Source organism: Vicugna pacos, chromosome 11, assembly GCF_048564905.1.
Source record: "Vicugna pacos chromosome 11, VicPac4, whole genome shotgun sequence".
NCBI lineage: Eukaryota > Metazoa > Chordata > Mammalia > Artiodactyla > Camelidae > Vicugna > Vicugna pacos.
The window spans coordinates 38799029-38822703 of NC_132997.1; the positions used below are offsets into that span (position 1 = coordinate 38799029).

Here is a 23675-nt window from a genome sequence, read left to right on the forward strand (position 1 = left end):
TGGAATAGATACACTCAGCAACTGGCAGAATCCTTGCATTGGTTCCCTGACCTGTGAAAGAGGGCTAATCTAACAGAAAAGGTCAAATGGAAGCCACTAGATCTGCTTCTACCTAAGAAAATAGTAAATTAAAAGCAATCCTGCATTCTTGGAGAGAATTCAGAGATTAGTGGCACCTTCAAGGACTTAAAAGAGGCAGAGGTGGTGATTCCCACCACTCCCCTGTTTGACCTATGCAGAAAACAGGTGGACCTTGGAGAATGATAGTGAGTTATTGGAAGCTTAAGCAGATGGTGACTCCAGTTGCAAGTGCTGTACCAGATGTGATTTTACTGCTTTAGAAAATTACACGTCCCCTGGTACCTGGTGTGCGCCTAATGATCTGCCAAACGCTTTCTCTCCATACCTGTTAGTAGAGGCCACTGGAAACAGTTTGCCCTCAGCTGGCAAGGTCAGTGATATACCTTCACTGTTCTACCTCAGGGAAATATCAGCTCTCCAGCCCTGTGTCATAGTTCACAGGGATCTTGACCACCTTTTGAATTACCTGATATATCACAGTGGTCCGTTATATTGATGACATTGTGCTGATTGAACCTAGTGAGCAAGAAGTAGCAACTAACCAGACTTACAGGGAAGACATTTGTGCATGAGAGCATGGGAAATGAATCCAGTGAGAATTCAGGGGCCTTCTACTTCAGTGAGATTTCTAGAGGTCCAGCAGTGTGGGGCATGCCAAAATAATCCTTTCTAAGGTGAAGGATAAAATGTTGCATCTGATCCCTTCCACAGCTGAAAGAGGCAGAATGCCTAGTGGTCCTCTTTGGATTTTGGAGGCAACACATTCCTCATTTGGGTGTGCTGCTCTGGCCCACTTACTAGGAGACTCAAAAGCTGCTCGTTGTGATTGGGGCTCAGGAGACAGGAGAAAGCTGTGCTACAGGGCCAGGCTGCCGCGCAGCTGCTCTGCCACTTGGGCCACGAGATCCAGTAGATGCAGTGCCAGTGGAAGACAGGGAGACTGTCTGGAGCCTTTGTCAGGCCCCTATAGGTGAATCACAGCTCAGGTCCATGGGATTTTGGAGCAGTCTTGCCAGTCTCTGTATATAACTGCTCTCCTTTTGAGAAACAGCTTTTGACCTGCTACTGGGCCTTAGTAGAGACTGAACACTTACCCATGGGCCGTCGAGCCAGAAAGTTGGGCGTGCGTCACCGCATTCCATCATCAAATGGAAGTGGTGAGTACAAGGTCGGGCTTGAGCAGGCTCTGAGGGTACAAGGTAGTTACATGAAGTGACCAAAATGCCCAGGGTCCCTTCTCCTGCTACGTTACCTTCTCTTTCTCAGCCTGCACCTGTGGCCTCATGACGAGTTCCCTATGATCAGTTGACTGAAGAAGAGAAAACTGGGACCTGGTTTCCAGATGGTTCTGCATGATAAGCAGGCACCACCTGAAAGCGGACAGCAGCTGCACTGCAGCCTCTTTTTTGGGGGACAGTGGTGAAGGGAAGTCCTCCCAGTTGGTAGCACTTTGACCAAAGCACTTGCTTGTTCATTTTTCTTGGAAGGAGAAATGGCCAGAGGCACAAATCTTTACTAATTCATGGGCTGTAGTCAGTTGTTTAGCTGGATGGCCAGGGACTTGGAAGGAACATGATTGGAAAATTGATCACAAGGAGATCTGGGAGATATAAATGTGTATAGATCTCTCTGAAAGAGCAAAAAATCATGAAGATATTTGTGTCCTTTGTGAATGCTCATCAAAGGATGATTTAAGAAGAGGTTTGAATAATCAAGTGGATAGGATGACATATTCTGTGGATACTAGTCGACCTCTTTCCCAGCCATCCCCTTCATCACCCGATCGGTTTATGAATAAAGTCAATATGCTGGCAGGAATAGAGGCTGTGCATGGGCTCCTTGACATGGACTTCCACTCCCCAAGGCTGACCTTCCTGTGGCGACTGTCGAGAGCCCCATCTGCCAGCAGCAGAGACCAAGACTAAGACCCTAGTCTGGCAGCTTTTGGCAGATTGATTACATTGGATTGCTTCTGTCATAGAAGGAACAGTGCTTTTTTTTCATCCTGAAATAGACACTGGATGTGGATCTTCCTTCCCCACACATAGGGTTCTACCAAACCTACCATCTGCAGACTTGCAAAATGCCTTGCCCACCATCTTGGTAGTCCACACTGTTTCTGATCAAGAAACTCACTTTGAGGGTCTCATGATGATGCAATTCGCTGGCCTTCACATTTTCCTCGTAACCCTGAGGCAGCTGGCTTGACAGAGAAGTGGAGTGGCCTTTTGTAAACTCAACTAGGTGGCAGTACCTCACAGGGCTGGGACAGTGTTCTCTGGGAGGTTATTTGCTCCAAATTAGTGTCCAGTATATGATGCTGTTTCTGCCATAGCCAGGAATCAGGAATCAAGGGCTGGAAATGGGAGTGGCCCCACTCACTGTAACTTCTAGTGATTAGCACATTTTTCACCTCCTATCATTGCAACCTTATGCTCTGCTGGTCTCAAGGTCTTAGGCTGTCTTCATCAGTGTCATCTGGCACTTGGTAGGGCTTTTCCATCTGCAGACTTGAGTCTTCCTTGAAGGGAAGCAGATCATGGAATTATTTGTGGACTGTGGAGTCTAGAGGAATTGCTGTGTAATACAGAACAGATTACTCAACCTCTTTGAATAAAGGTTCCTCAGGACGCTGCTTGGCGCTGGCCTGCATATCTACACTCAGTTCTACTACTTTCTCTTTTGTTTGGGGGACTCTTCTGTGACCAACTGAGTTATTTCTTCCCTGCTAAATGCAGGCGTACCTGGTTGTTTAATGCTGTGCTTTTGTATTTATTTTACAAATTGAAAGTTTGTGGCAACCCTGCTTAGAGCTAATCCATCAGCATCATTTTCCCAAGAGCATTTCCTCACATATTGGCAATTTTTGCAATATTTCAAACTTTTTCGTTATTATTATATTTGTTATAGTTATCTGTGATCAGTGATCTTTGATGTTACTATTACAAAATGATTACAACTTGCTGAAGGCTCAGATGATGGCTAGCCTTTTTAAGCAATAAAATATTTTTTAATTAAAATATTGTTTTTTAGACATAATGTTATTGCACATTTAATAGACTACAGTATAATATAATCTTTATATGCACAGGGGAACAAAAAAAATTCATATGACTCGCTTATTACAATAGCCTCTTTCTTGTGGTGGTCCAGAAATTGCACCCGGAGCATCTCCAAGGTATGCCTGTGTTCTGAATTTTGTTTCTGAAATTCCTTTTATGTATTCCTGTTATATGATCTGCATCCTTTAGCATTTTAATAATTATTGTCATTTTTTCACTTTTTTTTTTTTTTGGAGTTCTGGTGAACTTCCTTAAGCCAATTTTCTAAATCACTAATTTGCTTTTCTGTTCACTTCTCACTTTAGGGATTTTAATTGAGTAATAATGGTTTTTATTTGAAAGCAAGCTTTTATTATTTATATTGTTTAATTTTCACATATCGAATCTCCCTTTTGATCATAAAAAATTGTTCTCTTCTGCAAAATAGTACATGTTCACTCTAAAAAATTTTAGATGATAAAATAGCCACTGCTAGCTTTTTGATAAATACTTGCCAAGTTTTTAAATTGTATGTTTATATATGATATATATGTATATGTACATACATATATATGATGAAAGATCTTACTTTAATGCTCTTTTACCTCCTTTATAATTGAATAATTTAACAAATTTATATCAATAAACACATGTGTATCATCCTTTTCAATAATAAAATAATGTTTGCTTAGATTTCATTTAAAATACAAATAGGAGTTTTTAAAAATATTCTTCCCTCTTATAAAAAGGAGGACATTTGCTATGATTTCTCAGAATGGTTTCCTTTTGTGAAGTGCTGGATATCTTTGTATATCTAGTGACTGTTTTTCCTATTTATTCATATTTACAAGGAGATATTTGCTATTTTGGAATTTGAAAAAGGTTCTGTCAGAAATTGTGCACACCCTGTTCAGTGATCTTGGTCATAGCGTATTTGCTGGGTAAGTGGGCTGAGTACCTTGAGTAGCAGGGAAGGACTATGGGTGAGACCACTGCGTGGTAGGAAGGACCCTCCTTTTATTCCCTCTGTGGGAGCAGTGGTGGAACCAGAGCCCCAGATGTCCATGTAAAGTGAAGAAAGAGCTCCTGGGCCAGTGGAGTTTATTGGAGAGCCAAGTAGTTGGGTTTCCCCCTCATATTTGTTCTAATAGTTCGTGTTAGATGAGCCCCATGTTACCTGGAGCAAATTCACTACTTTGAGGCATCCTTTTGTCACAGTACCTTTGCTCTGATTAGCATGCCACTTCACCAGGTGAAGGCTGAGAATGGACATAAAAGATGACTGCCTTGTATGGGGGCCACTGGTAGAATTCCAGTAATCCTAGCATTTGTATCTGATCAGCTACCTGAGTCTTTTTCTCCCCAGCCCCTGCTGCTCTGGGCTCGCGTGTTCTCTGGATTTGTAGGAGACTGTCATTCATTCACTTGCTTCCTCAGAGCCCTCCCCCTTTGCTGTGTTCAGTTACAGGCTAGGAGGTACCTCCCTTGGCCTAATCCTACCTATGCCATATATAACAGCAATCTCTCAAAGTGTCTGGATTTTGGCATCCTTCTCTGTTTAGTAGAAACTGGGTTTTAAACAAAACTAACTTATCCTAACTATATATTCCTTAATCCATACCAGTAGGTTTTCAGGAGGGAAAAATTTAAGTTCATGGGCTGAAGTAACCATTTTGAAAAGAAACTCCGATGCCATCTTCTCTGTTGGTCAAAGAGATACATGGATGTACTCACATGAAATGCTTCCATGAAATCTGGGTGTATGGCATCTCCCACTTCTCCTTTACCCATCAGATGTTTCTGTTTTTGTAATAGATGATTCAACATGTGTTCTTCTTGGGGAAAACAAGGACTGCATCAGTGCTAGTTACATTAAAATAGTCAATCCTGGAGAAGAGTATTACTATATTGCCACCCAAGGACCACTGCCAGGTACCACAGATGACTTTTGGAGGATGATTTTGGAAAATAACTCTTAATGTTATTGTCATGATAACCAGAGAGGTAGAAAATGGAGTTATCGAATGCCACCATTGCTGGCCCATTTCTACGAAGAAGCCTGTGGAATTGAAAAGCTGTCGTGTCTTCCTGGAGAACTACCAGATACTTCAGAATTCCGTCGTTCGAATATTTCAAGTTGTCAGGAAGTCCGTAAGTTTAAAAAAAAACTCATCTATTTAGAGATGTATATTTCATTATATAAGCACACATGTCAGGAGGAGCAGTTAGAAGCAGGATGGGATATAGCTGGGGATACTTTTTAAAGTAACTTGTTTTTACTTCTCCCTGGTACCAGAAAGTAAGACAACAAAACTTCTATTTCTGCCTAACCAAACTCTGGAGAGATGTTAGGGCAGTTGAGAGCGAGTATTAGAAGTTGCCTAATCCTGGGCTGCACTGTGGCTGCTTCTGCTGAGTGTGACATATACATATATTGAGTCCCTAAGATAATGCTGATGATCACGGTGCAGGCGCTACGGCTCCACACCGAGTAGTGAAGAGTTCAGTGCGCTCCCTAGACTTCCAGTTCCTCTGCTCAGTGGTAATACTGAGATCTGTATGGGGTGCTTTGGGGGCTCAGGAGGGACATATTTAGCTCTACTTGGGTTTTATGGAAAGGTTTTCTAGAGGAGGTGACATCTGGATTGAGAATTGCCCAAGTGAGAAAGATGGAAAGAGGAAGTAGATGGCTGAGGTGTAAAAGAGCATGGGTTATGTAGACAGACATATAAGTAGTGAAGTGTTTCTGGAATGTAAAATCTCAATGCCAGGGAATAATGAGGGCTGAGAAGAGGCTACAGAAAATAGGCAGGGAACTATCTTGGATTTCAGCTCAGGAACATGAACTTTATTATGAAGATAATTGGGACACATTTGAGGTGAAGTGCAGCACAAGTGAGGTGGTAGCATACGAGCTCCTGCTCAGAAAATGGTGCTGGAATTTAAGAACTGAGAGGTTTTTGATACTAGACAATATAGTGGTGGTAAGTCCAATGCATGATCATCAGTGTGAAGACTGAAAGAAAGGAATGGTCCCCTTTGCAAGAGAGAAGTAAAAATGTGAGGTTAGAGTGTCTGCTGGGCTGTTGAGATCCTGAATTTGCCCTGTCAGAGTCTGTTGTCAGGAGACAGGCAGCATCTCTGGTGAACGTGGCAGATGAACCGGGAGGTTTAGCCACTGGGTGATAGCAATGAGAAGATGGAGCTAGGAGGTATGACACTCAAAAGGAAGAGGAGTTTTTGTACCAGGAGAAGGAATAGTGAATTGGAAATAGCATTGGACAGCAGGGAGTCTGCAACCTAATCTCTACGCTCTGTGGTACCTGGCGCACAGGAGGACAGGTGGGCTGGATTAGAGAGGGCTGCGGAGTGCAGTGTCACGGGAGGCAAGGCAAGGAAGTGGAAGAAGCATTTAGGGAAGTGATGAGGGTTTCCAAGAGCTTACTGTAGGATGGGGGCCTGAGTACAAAGGGAGACATGGAAGAGACAGAAGGGTAGGCAGGGAGGGGAAGAGGTGAAATTGAGGGGCGTGGGGAGGATCAGAGCACAGAGTAGTGACCAGGGAGGCCGAGAATAATGATGGCTGACGCTGGTGGGGAGCTTGCTGCTAGTGCTAAGCGCTGTGCTTGCTCTGTACGCCTGCGGATTTGCCCGGCCCCTCGCTCCCCTGATACTGTTGATTCCCTCTGATTAACCAAGTATTGTGCCAGGTGCTGCAGATAGAAAGCAGTACAGTCTCCATCTTAGAGTACTGACGTCTGGTGAGGAAGGAAGACACCAGTTCCAGGTGACATGTGGTGCGTGCTATGAGAGAAGGACGGCATGCTTGGAGAACACAGGCCAGATGGGAGGCACAGAGGGATGATCTGTCTGCAAGGGTGCAAATGCTCGGGTCCACCTGTGGAGCCTTGGCAAGCGGGTCTAGGGTGGTGGCCTTTGGGCTGAGGCCCACGAGCCTCAGAACCACGGGGTTTATGTTTGGAGAATCTGAATCATGGGTTCTGTCTTCATGGCACTGGCTGGGGAAAGCAGCGAGGCCCACCTTTGTTCAGTTTCTCAGGGGTCAGCAGGGGCAGGAAAGACTTAATCCCTGAGCTATGTGATGGGATGAGCACTGTCCTCAACTTGGTGCCTTCACAAGATTTTCAAGTATTGTTTTCCTCATCCAGTTTCATATACGAATGATTCAAACTTGATTTTCTGTTTGGAACTTAGGAAAAAGAGGTGCATTAGGGAGAAGCAGAGAAGGAGTGAGAAACCCGCCCAGAGTTTTTTCCCAAGGGTACCCAGTGAAGTAAGATGAGGGCTCCACCCTGGGGAAAGGGTGAGCCTTCTGGAGGGTATGATGGGTAAACTCAGAGTGCTTTATCTGTCGACTCTGAGGAGAGTTCCATGACCCCACTTTCAGGGGGCTCAGCACAAGAGTTGGGACCAAAGTCTACTCACATGGTCATTAACCACCCTGTCTTCATCGCCAGAGGAGATTGCCCCCCGCCCCTCACCAACCTGACCCAACTTGACAGCACCTACCTATTCTAATTAAATTTAGTATCATGACATATAAGCCAAGGTAGACTGCTTTTCTATCTAATTGCTAACATGTAAGCTCATCTTTCACTCAAAGCGTTTGGATTCTTGGTGCAGAAGGAAAATGGAAGAGTTGATCTGGAGGGCCTACCCTATTGTCCAGCTCTAAGCCTGTGAGCCTCCTGACCTAGTGTGCATCTGTCAGTCACTCCTGCTCTTACTTTTTCATCTGTAAAATGAGGATAACATAGTGCCTGTTCCCCAGGGCTGATGTGCAGGTTAAATGAGCTAATATGTGTCAAATCCTTAGCACAGTACCTGGCACATTGTTAAGTGCTCAGTTCTTGTTACTTGTTAGTATTCTTATTTTTATTAACATATCGATGTAGTCATTATTATTACTATATCTGGCACATTAGAAATTAATATAAGATCTCTAATACAAAAAGCTGAGAAATCTCTCTTCTTCTCTCCCCTTTTCCACTCTCTCTCTCCCCACCCCTCTTTCATGCTCTCTCCCTTACTCCCTCTTACCCTCCCCACCTCCCACCCCCAACAGACAGAAACTAGTCACTTTGTAAAACACTTGCAGTTCACCAAGTGGCCAGACCATGGCACTCCTGCCTCAGCAGAAGGTTTCATAAAGTATGTTCGTTATGTGAGGAAAAGCCACCTTACAAGACTGGTCCTTGAACTGCAGTGCTGGCGTGGGCCGGACAGGGGTGTTCCTCTGTGTGGATGTTGTGTTCTGTGCCATTGAAAAGAACTTCCCAGTAAGTGTGTGAATTAAGCAGATAAACCAATGCTGTTAGTAAATACTGTACTTTTAATAGCCTTCTAATATCTGAAGATTCATATTTGGCTTTCAGGAGCAACTTATTAAATAGCATGTGAGCTTTGGTTACCTGCGTCTCACTTAACTGCTGCAGGTTCTTGGAGATGGTTGTGAGGATTAAAGTACAGAATGCAAATGAATGGCTTAGGACAGTGTCTGGAGCGTAGTAGGTACACAGTAAACGTGAGTTCACTTTCCCTTTGCTTCCCGCCACCCCACACATACAATTTTTAGAATCTTGTTAGAGGATGTTGATGACATGTGCCTGTTTTTAATGAACAGAAATACATATACGTGAGCACATTAGACTTCAGAGTTAATGAGAGGTCCTTGGGTGTGACTGTCAGTTTTGCCACATACTTTAGATTTTGGTGACTGTGACATTTCTCATCGTCTCTGAAAGCTAGTGTTCTCATATATAAAATAAGGATAATAATATTGTTGGTTTGAGTCAATCATTAACAGTTCTTTACTTCCCTCCTAAGTTTGTAACCAGCTAAGGCGTAGACACAAGAATTAGACATACTGTGATTCTGTTACCTGTATTACTTATTAAACTAGTTAGGGAATGTGGCTTTAGATATGTGCCCCAAAAGGCCTACCTACTGAACTGTTTTCCTGTCTGTGAGGAGGGGAAGCAGGCACTGGGAGAAAGCAGCTCTCACCATGCCCGCAAAGTATACAAAAATCCACACCTCAGTCGTAAGAAAGCAGGGGCTATGAGACATTTGCCCTGGTAGACAGGTCCTGCAGCATTATCTTGTTATCAGAATAGATGTCAAGTCTCTGCTCTCTCAGGCTTTATGTAGTTAGAGCCAAACAATGACAGGCTCTCACCTGTGACAGCAGATTAACTGCATGGGCTCCACACCTCCCCCTCCTAAGGGTTGTATTATTGAGGCAGGAAGCCCCATAAAAAGACCAGCAGGACCCCCAGGCAGGGCCACTACTCCCCTGCCAGCACCATCCAGTTCCCCGGCCCAGAGGCTCTATCTCACTTTTTTTGCCTCTATCTCACTTTTTGCCTCTGAAAGGGCTTACTTACCCCTAAAATTCTAGTGGTTCCCTGAGCTCACTCCTGATTGGTTATTTCCTTCAATCCTTATTGGTCCATTTCCCTAACTTCTGATTGGTCCATTTGTAGTGCTTCATTTGCAAGGAGCTTACTCCCGATTGGTTATTTCTCTCTCTCTTGATTGGTCCATTTTTACAAAGCTTGTTCCTAATTAGTCAACTTTTGTTATACCTTATTTGCATATGATGTTGCAAAGTGTAAACTGGCAGCCTATATAAAAGCCTGTGTAAACCTGCGGACGGGGTACAGGGCTTGGGGTGTTAACTCCTCTGCACCCGCTGGCGTAATAAACCTGAGTTCTCCGGCTCTCTTAGTGCTGCTTGCTCTCTTGCCTGGATCCAGGTTGCTGTCACAACTGAGCTGTAACACCAAGCTGTAGTACGTTTTTCTGCAACATTTCATGGAGGGTACAAAAATGTCCTCTCCCAGTAACTCCCTGGAGGACAGAGGAAGTTTCTTTCTCTCAGAAGCTTTAGCCAGTATCTCCTATCATTTCTCTGATCCCAATTGAGTTATAGCCTTTACTCTAAACTAATCACTGTGGGAGATGCTGATCCATTTAGGCCAGTCAGACTACTCCAGGCCATAAGGTTGTGAATGAAGAGCAGAATGGTTTTCCAAAGCAAACTGAGAGTTTTATTACAAAGAATGAATATAAATGAGGTGATCAAAAAAATGACAAATGTCCTCAAAAATGCTGAAAATTTAAGTAGTATCAATCTGATGTTACCAGTTCCCATGGTTAATGTTGTTTTAGTCTTTCAACAGAAAATGCATTAGCAGAGTTTTTATTTTATATATTGTTCATCATAATTAAATCACTGTTTATATTTGTCCTTATTTTATATTCCTTATAGAAACTGTAAAAACTGTAAATTTTATATTTTATGATTCTAAGGGGCACTGGGTTGTTTTCCCCTCATTATACTTTCTTTAAATTCAAAATGTGTTTTGTAATAAATCATCTGTCAACTTAATTGACGATTTTTCTTAGGGGTACATAAAACAGTGATATATTTTATAATTAAGGATGCTTAGATTTGATTAAAAACTAGTGGTTCAAAAATAAGAAATACATCCATTGTTTCCTTATTGGCTTTCCATAGAGCCTTGAGCTGTCAAGCGCTCCTATGGATGTCCCTCTCCACTCTTCTCAGAAATGTTTCCTACCAGAGCCAGTCAAAGTATGGCCTTGGACCAGCAGCAATTTGTGGATGTTCGTTATTTGCAGCAAGATAAATTTTCTGAAATTGAAAGTAAGCATTTAGAAACTTTCAGAGCAGTTTGATGTATCACTGTGATGTCCAAGAGCACGACAGTGGGTTGGCCTTGTTGAACAGGGTGTAGACCAGTTTGTGTGTTGTGGAACTCACACAGGGGATCTCGCATGCTGCAGACTGTGTATGGCTAGACACGTGACCGCTGATATTTTAAGATTAGTTTATTAATTATAACTCTAAAGAATATGAAAATCTGAGAAGATGTAACCATTTATTTCTTTTTATTAGTTGCTATTTTATAGTCATTTTTATTTTTCATGAGGCTTACTTAAAAATCCTTAAAACATTGGGAACAAAGTGGCTCTTCTTTTGCCAAAACACAGAGATTGGTCTGTAGTTGAAACATTCTCGATAGAACTTTCCCCTCTAACCATCTTCAGCATGCAATAACGGTCGTTAATTGTCAGTTTCTATGTTATGACATAATGAAATGAATAATCCAAAGTTTAACACATGAACCTTTACAAAGTCAAAAATTCTTTACCACCCCTCTAAGCACACTGTTCAGTTCACCTGGTAGGTTTTTGTTTTGTTTTGTTTTTTTATTTTTGTTCTTGTTTTTTTGGTAGCAAGACTTTCTGGATGAAGCAGTGTGTTGATTTATCTTCTGGGATAAATTCTTTAATCTGTGTAACTACCTCAAGACTGTTTTTTTTTTTGTCATTGCAGCTCTACTACCAGAACATAATCTGATACAAAACTTAAGCTCCAAATTGCATTTATTGACGATGTAGTACTTTGCATTTTTACACAACTTAAAACCTGTCGTGTTTGTCAGTAATCAAACCAAGCAAAGGAAGAATTTTTGCTTCTTATCACATGATGTTCAAATCACAGATATGCTGAATCACTATGTTAGCAGTATCTGTGCATTTATTAAGTTGTGGTGGTAAATAAACACTTTGCTACTTTTACTTGTTTCCTAAGTTGGTACCATTCCACATCCCCAGGCAGTCCCTGAATTCGTCAGGTTGTGATGTCATTAGAAAATGGTACTTTAACTATCTTTTTTTTTTTTTTTGGCCACATAATCACCTCAGATTTTCAAGAAAACACCTTTAGTCAAAAACACTCTTTGTCGAAAATAATTGGGAGTATTTGTATGGAGCCTATGTCCAGTTCCATATTCTGTTTCATTGATCTGTGTGTCTATCATTTCGTTAATACCACACTTTGAATTCCTGTAGCTTTATAATAAGTCTTAACATCAGATAGAGTGAATCTTTCTCTTTCAAAATTGTTTTAACTATTACAGGTCTGTGCCTTTCCATGGAAATTTTAAAATTAGCTTGTCTATGTTTACAAAAAAGCTTGAGGGATTTTGATAGGATGAATGGACATTTTTACTATGTTGGATCTTCCAGTGTGAATGAGGCATGTCTCCATTTATTTAGGTCTTCCTTGATTTCTTTCATCAACATTTTGTCATTTTCAGCATATAGATTCTGTATAATTTTTTTAGATTTAACCTGTTTCATTTTCTTTGGAGCAGTTATAAGTGGTATTATGTTTTCACTATCATGTTGATTGTGTGTATATGTATGTAGAAATGCAATTGATTTTTACATGGGGATCTTGTATCCTGTGATCCTGTTGAACTCACTCATCAGTTGTAAGAGGTTTTTTGTTCTGTTTTATTTTGTTTTTAGATTTCTTGGGATTTTCTACATAGATGATCATTCTATGTGCAAGTAGGGACAGACTTATCTCTTCCTTTCTAGTATGTTTGCCTCTTACTTCTTTTTCTGTTCTTACTATACTATCTGGAACTTCAAGTGTTGTGTTGAATATGAGAGGTGAGAGAAGACATTCTTGCCATCACTGATATTAGGGGGAAAGCAAATTAAAATCATTTGTTCTGTGAAAGACCCTACGAAGTGGATGAAAAGACAAGCTACAGACTTGGAGAGACTGCAGCAAGCCACATATCCAGAAGAGGTCTTACATTTAGAATATATAAAGAACCCTCAAAACTCAAGAATAAGAAAAAACAAAAATGAAAAAAATTCAGTTAGAAAATGGGTAAAAGACTTGACATTTCAACAGGATGTAGTGATGACAAATAAACACATGAAAAGATGCTCAGCTTCATTAGCTTTTAGGGACATGAAATTAAAACCATGATGAAATATCATTGGATATCTATCAGAAAAAAAAACTAATATAAAAAATAATGACAATACCAAATTCTGGTGAAGATTTGAGAAACCTAGATTACTTATACATTGCTTGTGGACATGTAAAATGGTAGACCCAGGCTGGAGAAGAGTTTTAAAATTTGTTTTAAAAAAAAGCAAAAGCAAAACTAAACTAAACTTGCCATGGAACCATAGTAATAGCATGCTTGGCTATTTATTCCAGAGAAATGAAAACTTACATTCACACAAAAACCTGTACATAAATGTTCATAGCTGATCTATTTAGAATAGCCAAAAACTGGAAAAAAAACTTAGGTGTCCTTCAAAAAGTTGATGGTTAAAAAAATTGGTTTACATCCATACTGTGGAATACTATTTAGCAATAAAAAACTGAACTATTGATACAGTTTCAAAAAATCTCAAGGCAATTAGGCTAAATGAAAAAAAATCAATCTCAGAAAGTTAGATATTACATGATTTCATTGTATAATCCTCTTGGAATAACAAAACTGCAGACATGGAGAATAGATTACTGGTTGCCAAGGGTTGGGGATTGAGATGGGTGAGTAGTTCTAATGGATAGCAGGTGGAAGTCTTGTAGGGGGACAGTGTTGTATCTTGATTGTGGTTGCAGTTATCTGAATCTTCATGTGTGACAACATTGTATAGAACTATACACACTCACACATACATGCATACACTCACAAATGATTACTGTGTAAAACTGGCAAAATCTGAGTAATCTCTGGATTATATCAATGTCAATTTCCTGGTTTTGATATATTATACTCTAGTTATATAGGATGGTATCATTGGGGGAAACTGGGTGAAGGATACACAGAATCTCTCTGCACAGTTTTTTTTTTTGCAACTTACTATGTATCTATAATTATTTCAATTTAAAATGTTTAAGGCTTAATTAAAATTTTAAATTATAGAAATGACAAGTTATAAAAATAAAGGAATGCTAACATTTTCTCTGATTTTTACATACTTTTGGATTATAGTTGACAAACTTTAAAATTTCATGGTCTTGCTGCGCATGTCAACATGATCTTGCTGCACATGGCTGGTCCTCAGTGCACCACACGTAACTTTTCAGGCAAGTTCAGCAGCACCTGAGCTGGTCTAGATTCTGTTCCGCTGATGAGGCTTCTCGATGCTGTGCCACTGTCAGGTTGCTGTGAGAGTTTCTAAACACTTGGTACCAGTTTCTAGACTAATCTCATTGTGGTCTAGCAACAGCCCTTTGCAGACCTGCACCATCTTAGCAACCACACTGGTAAAGCGCAGGTGCAGAATCTGGTGTTGGGCCAACTGGTGCTCAGGGTCTCCAATTGAGCTGAGTGGGCTCTTTATATAAGAAACAGCTGTGTTACTGTTGTGGCCAGAAAATGTCTTCTGTGCTTCAGAATTTTCCAAAATCATAGTGCTGCTTTAAGTTCTCCCTTTGGAGAACAGGAAAGTATACACAGGGGCAAATTTGTTGTTATTTCTTTTGGAGAACATTTCTTATTATATTTATAAATGATTGCTTCCTGTTTTTTCCTGGAAACCCATTTAAACAAGTCTTACTTATCCATTAGACTAGATTGAATGTAGTACATTTTCTTATGACTGAAAATGAGAACTTTCTGGTTAAATTGTGATATATCTTTTACTCGAAAGAAATATGGAGTTCTCATCTGGCATCTGTGAGTTTGTGTTTTCCCCCTATATGGATAATACAAAATTATTGTCATCCTATTACAGTTCAACTTCATGAATATAGTGGGCCAAATGAGAGAACAACGTTATAGAACGATCCAAACAAAGGTAAGTCTCACCACATAAATTCTAATAACAATATTGAATATGAAGATGAACGCTGTATAGCACATTACAGTGTATAAAGCTCTGTTTGCCTACATGATGTCGTTGAATTCTCACTGTTTGAGATAGACAAGAGTTTTGCTCTTCTATTACTGATGAAGTACTGCAAGTTCAGGGTGAAGAAGTTTGTTTGCTAAGGTCATTCAGATAGCAAGGGGAGGAGCCAGGACTGAAACTGAAGACTTCTGATGCCCACACACGTGCTTTGTCCATAATGTCTTGTTATTTAAGTAACATACCTAAAGTTATTTCCATAAACTTCTGGATAGCAGTTTTGGGATATTTACTTGGAACTAAATATATCAGTCATTGGCATGTCATAAAAAAGACATTTATTTCATAGATTAGTTATGTTAATCATTGGGGTAATCAAGAAAATATGGATAATGAAAAACAGGTACCCCTAAATCTTTTTTAGGGTTTTTTTTAGGCAATGTTGAATGATATGAAGTGTTTCATTTGGACTAGGGGTGCCTGAGAGACCTGAAAAAAAGGAGTTCAAATTTGATTTATCCAGTGAAGATATAAAGAGAGTGAGATTAAGAGGCAGTTTCTCCTCTGTTCAGTTAACCTTTAGTTAACTGGTTCTATACCAAGAACTATATTATCATTTATCTACCTGGTATTTAAAATATGTTTACATGAAGAGGTTCTTGGTTAAATGTTTGCTTTTTGTGGTAGGAAATTACAAATGCGTTCTCTGAAAGTGGATGTTGGTATTCAGTTAACATTCCATTGTCTTTCATATAGGTGTATTTAGGAGCAGTATACCTTCTGGTATAAAATTGTGCATGAAATTCTTCATAAGCTTCTGACTTTAAAGTAAGAAAGACTTCTGTTGCCTCACACTTGAAATTACCAAATGGCTTGGAGCTTCCTCACAAAGAATATGTTCAAGCTGTGCTGAAGGGCTTGCTCCTGCAAATGTGCTTTCTTGGTGTATCATTTGACTTTCTTCCTGGCAAATCCCTGAAGGCAGCATCGTTGGATTCGGGGTGAACGGTGTTTACCCACTGACCTTACTTAGGTAATAGCAGGTACCCTCCCACATTTTCCAATGAAATGAAAGTTACGTAAAACAACTGCAGCCTATTTGGTTGAAGGGATTACAGAGCTCGGTAGAGGACTTAAACTGTATTATTTAAGATTTTATTTGGAAAGACAGCTAACGGGAGCTGAGAATTTTCAGGATCACAAGATCACAGGATCACATCATGACCTCTTAACAGGCATTTTCAAGGTAGACACTTATCCATTATCCATGGTTTTTAGCTAGAGGCTGTACTGTTAGGTGGTATTTGATTAACTTAGGTTACTGAAGAGTCCAAATAGGATGGGTTAACTTTCTACACAAATTGGATTCCATTTTCCTGTACTTCTGCACTCCTGTGGGGCCCCAGGAACCTCAGAGGACAAGCTGCCTTTCTCGAGCAGCTGGACAAAGACCTGTTGGTTTGGGAAGTATTTTCCTGGGTGGGCAGAGTTCCTCCTCTCCATCACGTGAGCACACTGGTGAAAGGTCCAAAACTAAAGTAGATGTTTATATAGAAAGTCCAAAAGGAAATGTTTGCCCGTCTTGAGTTCTTTCCTATCCCACCCTAACACTTAACATATTACCCAGTCTGCTTTGTTAAAAGCAAATATTACCTTTCACTTACCTCTTACTCTCTGCCCTTTAGCTAACCGATGAACTCTGATACCAGCATCATTACGTACTTCTGAGTATCGCTTATGCCAGATATATTTTTCAAACTGAAATCTATGATAATTATTTTTTTCTTCAGGGTCCCATTAAATCATTTCTTTCCATGACTGCCCCACCTCTGCTATAACATTTAGAAATGGGTTTTGGGAACCAGATTTTGGAAAACCAAATTCATAGTTGCCAAAACGAAAACTTCCATATTCTGTTTTTAAAAAGATGTGGCCATTATTACATTCGTCTTATTACAGGATATTACCTCATCCAATTATAGTGATATTTTGGTCAAGGAATTTTAGTGACCAGTTATACCTGATTACAAACTATGAAGCAAGTGATACATGTCTCTGTATGATGTAATTCAGTAGAGATCAGAATAGCCTAACACTATATTGAAAACATTTCTAATATTAATTTGTAAATCTTGAATTTTTAAGGGGCTTATTTTGTTCTCTTGGCTGAATGAATACTTGAATTGGTTGAATTAAAATTGATAATTCTCATTTAAAAAATAATTACATTCCAGAAATATACTTTATATTAAATGGAATTGATGATTTTTACTTATTTACATGGTTTATATAAATAAATGTTAATTCTGATGATTGGCTTTAAATATTTGTATTACTAATTTTATTTACTCTCTATTACTGTAAAATAACAGATATAATGTACAATAATATTTCTGAGAAGGACTCTATACTATTATTTAAATTAAAAGATTTACTATATATTGCCTGAAGTATTTTTATTATTTGGGCCTTGAAGTGTTCTTGCAAAGAATTATTCCACAATTCTTGGTAGTAAACATGTCTCTTCTTTAATGTGTGCCTCATATTTTTATAGCTGGACTAATTTTTAGTTTTTCAGGTAAATTAAATAAGTATATATGGAAATATTGATTGCATTTGTTTTTATTTCATTTTTGGAAAGCAAATTCCAAACTGAAAATGTTTGACTAATTGAAATACTAAGTTTCATATCAACAATAAATCAATTTTTGCCTAGGATATGAATGTTCCCATTGATACCTTTGTGAGTATATGAACGCTTATTTAGAGGAATTTTAAAAATATTTAAATATAAGCATATATGCATATGTTAGCTTTCAACTTTAAATACATATTTTTGAAGTTGGACTTATATGTTGGACCCAAACTTTTCAGAAATAAACATTGTAGGTTTTATTCTCATATAAGTCTTAATAATTTCTTTTTCTTTGGACCTCTCACCCCCAATCTGTCTAGAACACTAATGAATGTTCAATTAAGTTTAAAATTCTTACCCAAAGGTCATTTCAGTGATTTATTTTTATTGAAAAATCTCAAAGGAAAATACCTTAAATAACTCTAAAACAAATAAGTTTCATTTCCTACTTAATTTTTCTTAATACCTGGGAAGAATTAATTTTCTTCTATGTTATCTTGAGGTTCAAGTAATTGAGCCAGAAGATTGGAAAGTATTCAGTAAGTAAAAGCAGGTGAGTGGTATTCAGTGGGGGTGCTGGATTGCTTGGTGGAGTTCTCAGTTTATTTACAGCCACAATCAAAAAGCAATAAGTAATGACCTCATAATGAAACAATTTAAATTAGAAGGAATCTTTAAAGATACTGAAAGCAGCCATCATATCTGAAACTTGAACACTTTTTGGACGCTAATAGCAGCATATTTGGAGTTGAAAAAATGGGGCCTTCCGATTAACAAAACAGTACCTCCTGTTAGCACTATAGCTGAGTACTGCGCTAGCATTATCTAGACAATAAGACTACGAAAAGGAATGATTGGTATAAATATTAGAAAATTAGAACACAATGGTCTTTTGTTTGTATATTTTGCCCACATAGAAATAGTAGACTCAGCTAAAGTGTAATATTAGAAATTCATTGTGGAGTCTGGAGAAAAGATACCTATGTGCCAAAAACTAATCTTTCTCTATATCCGGGGTCAGCAAACTATGGTCTGCAGGCCAAATCTGACCCATCACTTGTTTTTATAAATAAAATGTTATGGCCATTTCTTTACATGTTGTCTGTAGCTGCTATTGTGCGACAATGGCAAAGGCAAGGTTAGAAGTTGCCGAGATCATATGGCCCGTAAAGTCTGAAATATTTATCATCTGGCCCTCTAAAGAAAAAGCTGGTCAACTCCTGTTATCTGCCTTTAATAGGAAAAGATCTCTGAGCAACGGGGACATATAACATATATTTTATAAAATGTATAAAATATTTGAGATTAAACTTACCAAGAACTTGACCAGTTGATGCTCTTATCCTAAATGAATAGTAAATGCATGCAAAGAACCAAGGTATTTTTGAAAAGGAAAATTAATTGTGGGGAAGGGAGAGAGTTTGCCTTAGAAATAATATCAAAGTGATCAAAGTCATACTAGTTAAAACAATGTGATACTGGGGCAGAGATACATGAGTAGATCAACGGAACAAAATAGACAAGAAACAGACTCCACAGACTCCTCATTCCTCTCTTAGTAATTGATAAAATGAGTAGACAGAGAATCAGTAAGGATGTAAAAGATGTGGATAACACTACCAACCGGCTTGACCTAGTTGACATTTGTAGAACACTGCAGCAGAATATGCACTTTTTTTCAAGTGCACATAGAACATTCACCAAGAGATTATATTTGGGGTTCAAAATAAGTCTCAATATAATTAAAAGGAAAGGCACTATAAAAGTATGTTCATGGAATTAACTAGAAATCAATAACATAAAAATATGTCAAAATTCCAAAGTATTTGGAAATTTAACAGTGTACTTCTGAAAAACTTACGGGTCAAACAACAAAAAAGTAAAGATAAATTAGAAAAGTATTTTGAAATAAAATGAAAACACAACGTATCACAACTTGTGAGATGCTGTGACAAAGTTTGGGGGTAAGACAGATGCTCAGTTTGATCTATGCTGAATTTGTTATGCCTGTGGGACCTCCAGGTGTCTCTGCAAGTCTCATGTTAAAAGGATTCCTGAGCTGAAGACGTAGACCTTGGGGAATGTTTTCCTTGAAGGTGATGTTTGAAGGCATGGGAATGGATGAGCTCCCCCAGAGAAACTGAGATGAGGCCAAGGGCAGAGCCCTGGGGAATGTCAACATTGATTCCTACCTTGACTGCCCTTTATGGCCTCAGAGCCATGGCTCTTCTTCCAGGAAGCCTTCTTAACACTCAGCTCTTCCCTCTCTGATTCCTTCATCAGTGCTTCTCAAGCTCTGTGGTGAAAGACCTGTTTTATTTACAAACAGATGGACCCCAAAACAGCCGAAATAGCCAGCAGGTATTCACTGGAAAGTGTGGTGGGCTCATCTGGGAACAGCAGTGGAAACCGGATGAGTAGCACAATTGTCCTCTTCAAAAGTGAGTGCGTGCCAGCTGCACTTGGTAAGGCCACCAGGGGTTGGAGCAATCTAGGTCTTATCTACTCTAAAAGCTGCCCAGCCATGACTCTCTTCCAGAACAGAGTCCCACACTGAGGAGAAACTACTATCAAAATTGAGCAGAACAGGGGTAACAGGGTAAAGAGGAGGTCCAAATAAAAGTGAGGGAGGGAACAGAACTGGAAAACCTATATATTTAACATCTTAACATACAAAAGAGTTTTGTGGGTGAATTTTCTCCTTGTGGGAGAAAGGTAGTATGCAAATGACTGTATGACCTAACAAAGTGGATATAATCATTTAAAAATGGGGGAGAATGGGTATAGTATGAGCAAAACATCTCTTAGTAATTAATAGAACAAGCAGACAGAAATCAGTGAGACCACAGGAAGAAGCAGCCATCTATAAGCCAAGGAGAGAGGCTTGAGAAGGAACCAACCCTGTAAATATCCTGATCTCAGCCTTTAACCCTTCAGAAGTTTAAGAAAATAAATTTCTGTTGTATAAGTCGAAGAAAAAAGTCAGTGAAACTATAAAAGACCATGATGTACCCAATTGACCAAAGAACGTATGTAAATCACTGCACCTAGCTACTGGAGAATATACTTTTTTTCAAGCTCTCATGACACTTCTAATACTCCCCTGCCAAAAAATGACCATAACCTGGGCCATAAATCAAATTTCAATTTATTTCAAAATATTGAAATCATAAGCAGCATGTTTTCTAAACCAAATGCTATTATGCTAGGAATAAGTAACAGAATGATAACTGGAAAAGCCACATATATCTGAAACTTAAGAAATTCATTTTAAAATAAATATTGAGACAGGAAAAATCATAATCAAAGTAAGTTTGAACTGATAATGAAAGTAGTACAATTAAAAACTTATGTGAGAGAGCTAAAGCAAATGCATAACCTTAAACCTTTTTAATTAAGATCAATGGAAGTTAAGATTAGAAATGAATGACATAAAACAAACATGCAGTAAGGAGAATCAACAAAGCTTGATCAAAACTAGTTCTAGTAAGGCTGATCCAGGTAAGTGAGAGAAGGCACAAATAACAAAGAACAAGAATGGGGGGAAACAAAGGTAATTTTATTATAGAATCTGGAGACTTAAAAAAAAAAAAAGGAAATGCAGGCTCTAAAAGCAAAAGCAACAAAAGCAAAAATAAATAAGTGCAAGTACATAAAACTAAAGAGCTTCCACACAGCAAAGGGGAAACCTCAACAAAATGAAAAAGGAAGCCTATTGAATGGGATAAAATATTTGTAAATTATGTAATAATGGTAATGGGTTAATATCCAACATATATAAAGAACTCATACAACTCAATGGCAAACAAACAAAAACAACAAAAACCAAGCAATCAGATTTGAAAAATGGGCAGATGATCTGAGTAGATGTTTTTTTCCAAAGAAGACACAGATGTCCAAAATGTACAAGAAAAGATGCTCAGCATCACTAATCATCAGGAAAATGCAAATCAAAACTACAGTGAGCTATCACTTCACACCTGTTAGAAGTGGCAAGGATGTGGAGAAAAGGAAACCCTTGTGCACTGTTGGTGGGAATGTAAATTGGTGCAGCCACTGCAGAAAACAGTATGGAGGTTCCTCAAAAAATTAAAAATAGAACTACCATACAATCCAGCAATTCCGCTTCTGGGTATATATCCAAAGAAAATGAAAACACTAATTTGAAAAGATACATGCACCCCAAGTTCACTGCAGCATTATTTACAATAGCCAAGATATAGAAACAGTCTGTGTCCATCGATGGATGAATGGATAAAGAAGATGTGGGTATGTGTGTGTGTGTGTGTGTGCGCGCGCGCGCACACACACACAATGGAGTACTATTCAGCAACAAAAAAGAATGAAATCTTGCCGTTTTCAACAACATGGCTAGGCCTTGAGGGCCTTATTCTAACTTAAATAAATCAGACGGAGAGAACCAAATACTATATGATCTCACTTATATGTAGAATCTAAAAAACAAACAGGCAAGAAATCCAAGTTCATGGATACAGAGAACAGATTGGTGGCTACCTGAGGCAGAAGCTGGGGGTGGATGAAATGAGTGAAGAGGGTCAAAAGGTACAAACTTCCAGTTATAAAATAAATCATGGGAATACAATATATAGCACGGTGACTATAGTTAATGCCATATTGCATATTTGAAGATTGCTAAAAGAGTAGATCTTAAAAGTCCTCATCACAAGAAAAAAAAAATTTTAAACTATGTATGGTAAAGGATGTTAACTAGACTTACTGTGGTTATCATTTTGTAATATGTACAATATTGAACCATTATGTTGTAAACCCAAAACTACCATAATGTTATACGTCAATTATACCTCAATAAAAAGTTGGAAAATTAAAAAGAAAATGAGAGAATATGAATAAGTTTATACTGGAAATGGATAGATTCCTCAAAAAAAAAAAACTGAAACTAATACAATTAAAATAGAAAATCATCATAGGTCTAAATTTTCAAAGAAACTGATTCACAGTTGAAACCATTCCACAATAAAAATGTCAAGTCAAGGTGGCTTCACTGCGAAATTCTAAAAAATAATAAGAAATTACTCCAATCATATTCAATTCTTTGAGAGAAAAGAAAAACGTTAGCATAACACTGATACCAAAACCAAAAAGGAAACTATGAGAACATGTCAGGTCACTTTGACTCATGAACATATATTATGTATCCTTAACAAAGTGGTAGCAAATTGAATCTAGAAATAAACTGTTAAGAGACAATTTTTAAAGAAAGCATAATTATTACTCTCATAATATTAAATATATACAAGTCAAAAATTTTTTAACTCATCAATTAATGAGGGAACCCATAAGCTAGTTAGTTCTCAGGAAAAGTAAAAAAAAAGCATAATTTGGTATAAAAGATGTGAGGATATACTATACACCACAAGGAGTATAGTCATTATTTTGCAATAACTTTAAATGAAGTATAACCTTTAAAAATTATAAATCACTATATTGTGCACCCATAACTTATACAATACAGTACAGCATCCACACTGCAGTTTTAAATAATCACACATAAATGCTGAAATTTACAAATAGATGATCAGTTGCCTTTTACCATAGTGGGTAGGAAGAAAAATCAGTTGTCCCTCTACTGGGCAGATTTAATTTACATGTCTACAGATAAGAATCATTTTGCATTGCTGTCAGTTATCTACAATTACAGAGTTGAAAATAGCTCAAAGACTATGAAAGTACCCGTAAAATCAGGTTATCTAAAATTTAAAAATTCCTGGTTTTCTATTGAGAACACCAAGTATTCCTTTTGGCTCATTTCAAAGCCTGTCACAATTTTTTCCTGGCAATATAAAAAGGGTAACATATCATGGCCAAGTTGGGTTTATTCTAGGAATGCCAAATTGGTTTAACAATGTGACATCAATAGATGTGATTCATCACACTAATGGGTTAAGACAGAAAATCCTATGGACAGCTCAATAGATGCCGCAAAAAAATTCTGATGAAGTCTGGTATCCATTTTTGATTTGGGAAAAGAAAAGAAAATTCTACGCAACATTGTAAAATGATTATAACTCAATAAAAATGTTTAAAAATAAAATAAAATAAAAATAGCAAGGCAAAAACAAAAAAAAAGAAAGAAAAGAGAAAAAAAGAAAATTCTTAGCGAGCTAGGAACAGAAGGGAATTGCTTTAATCCTAGTGGATGGCTGCAGCACACTTAC

The 23675-nt window shown here is 38.3% G+C and overlaps 1 protein-coding gene across 1 annotated transcript in view; it reads left to right on the forward strand.

Annotated features, from left to right (window-relative positions):
- PTPN20 (protein tyrosine phosphatase non-receptor type 20) overlaps positions 1 to 15757 on the forward strand; it is a 42123-nt gene extending 26366 nt beyond the window's left edge. The window contains 4 exon segments of the mRNA XM_072971165.1: positions 4938 to 5098; positions 5100 to 5273; positions 14730 to 14792; positions 15600 to 15757. Coding sequence (XP_072827266.1) covers positions 4938 to 5098; positions 5100 to 5273; positions 14730 to 14792; positions 15600 to 15632 — 431 coding nt within the window. The 3' untranslated portion in view covers positions 15633 to 15757.
- Positions 15758 to 23675: the final 7918 nt, after the last annotated feature.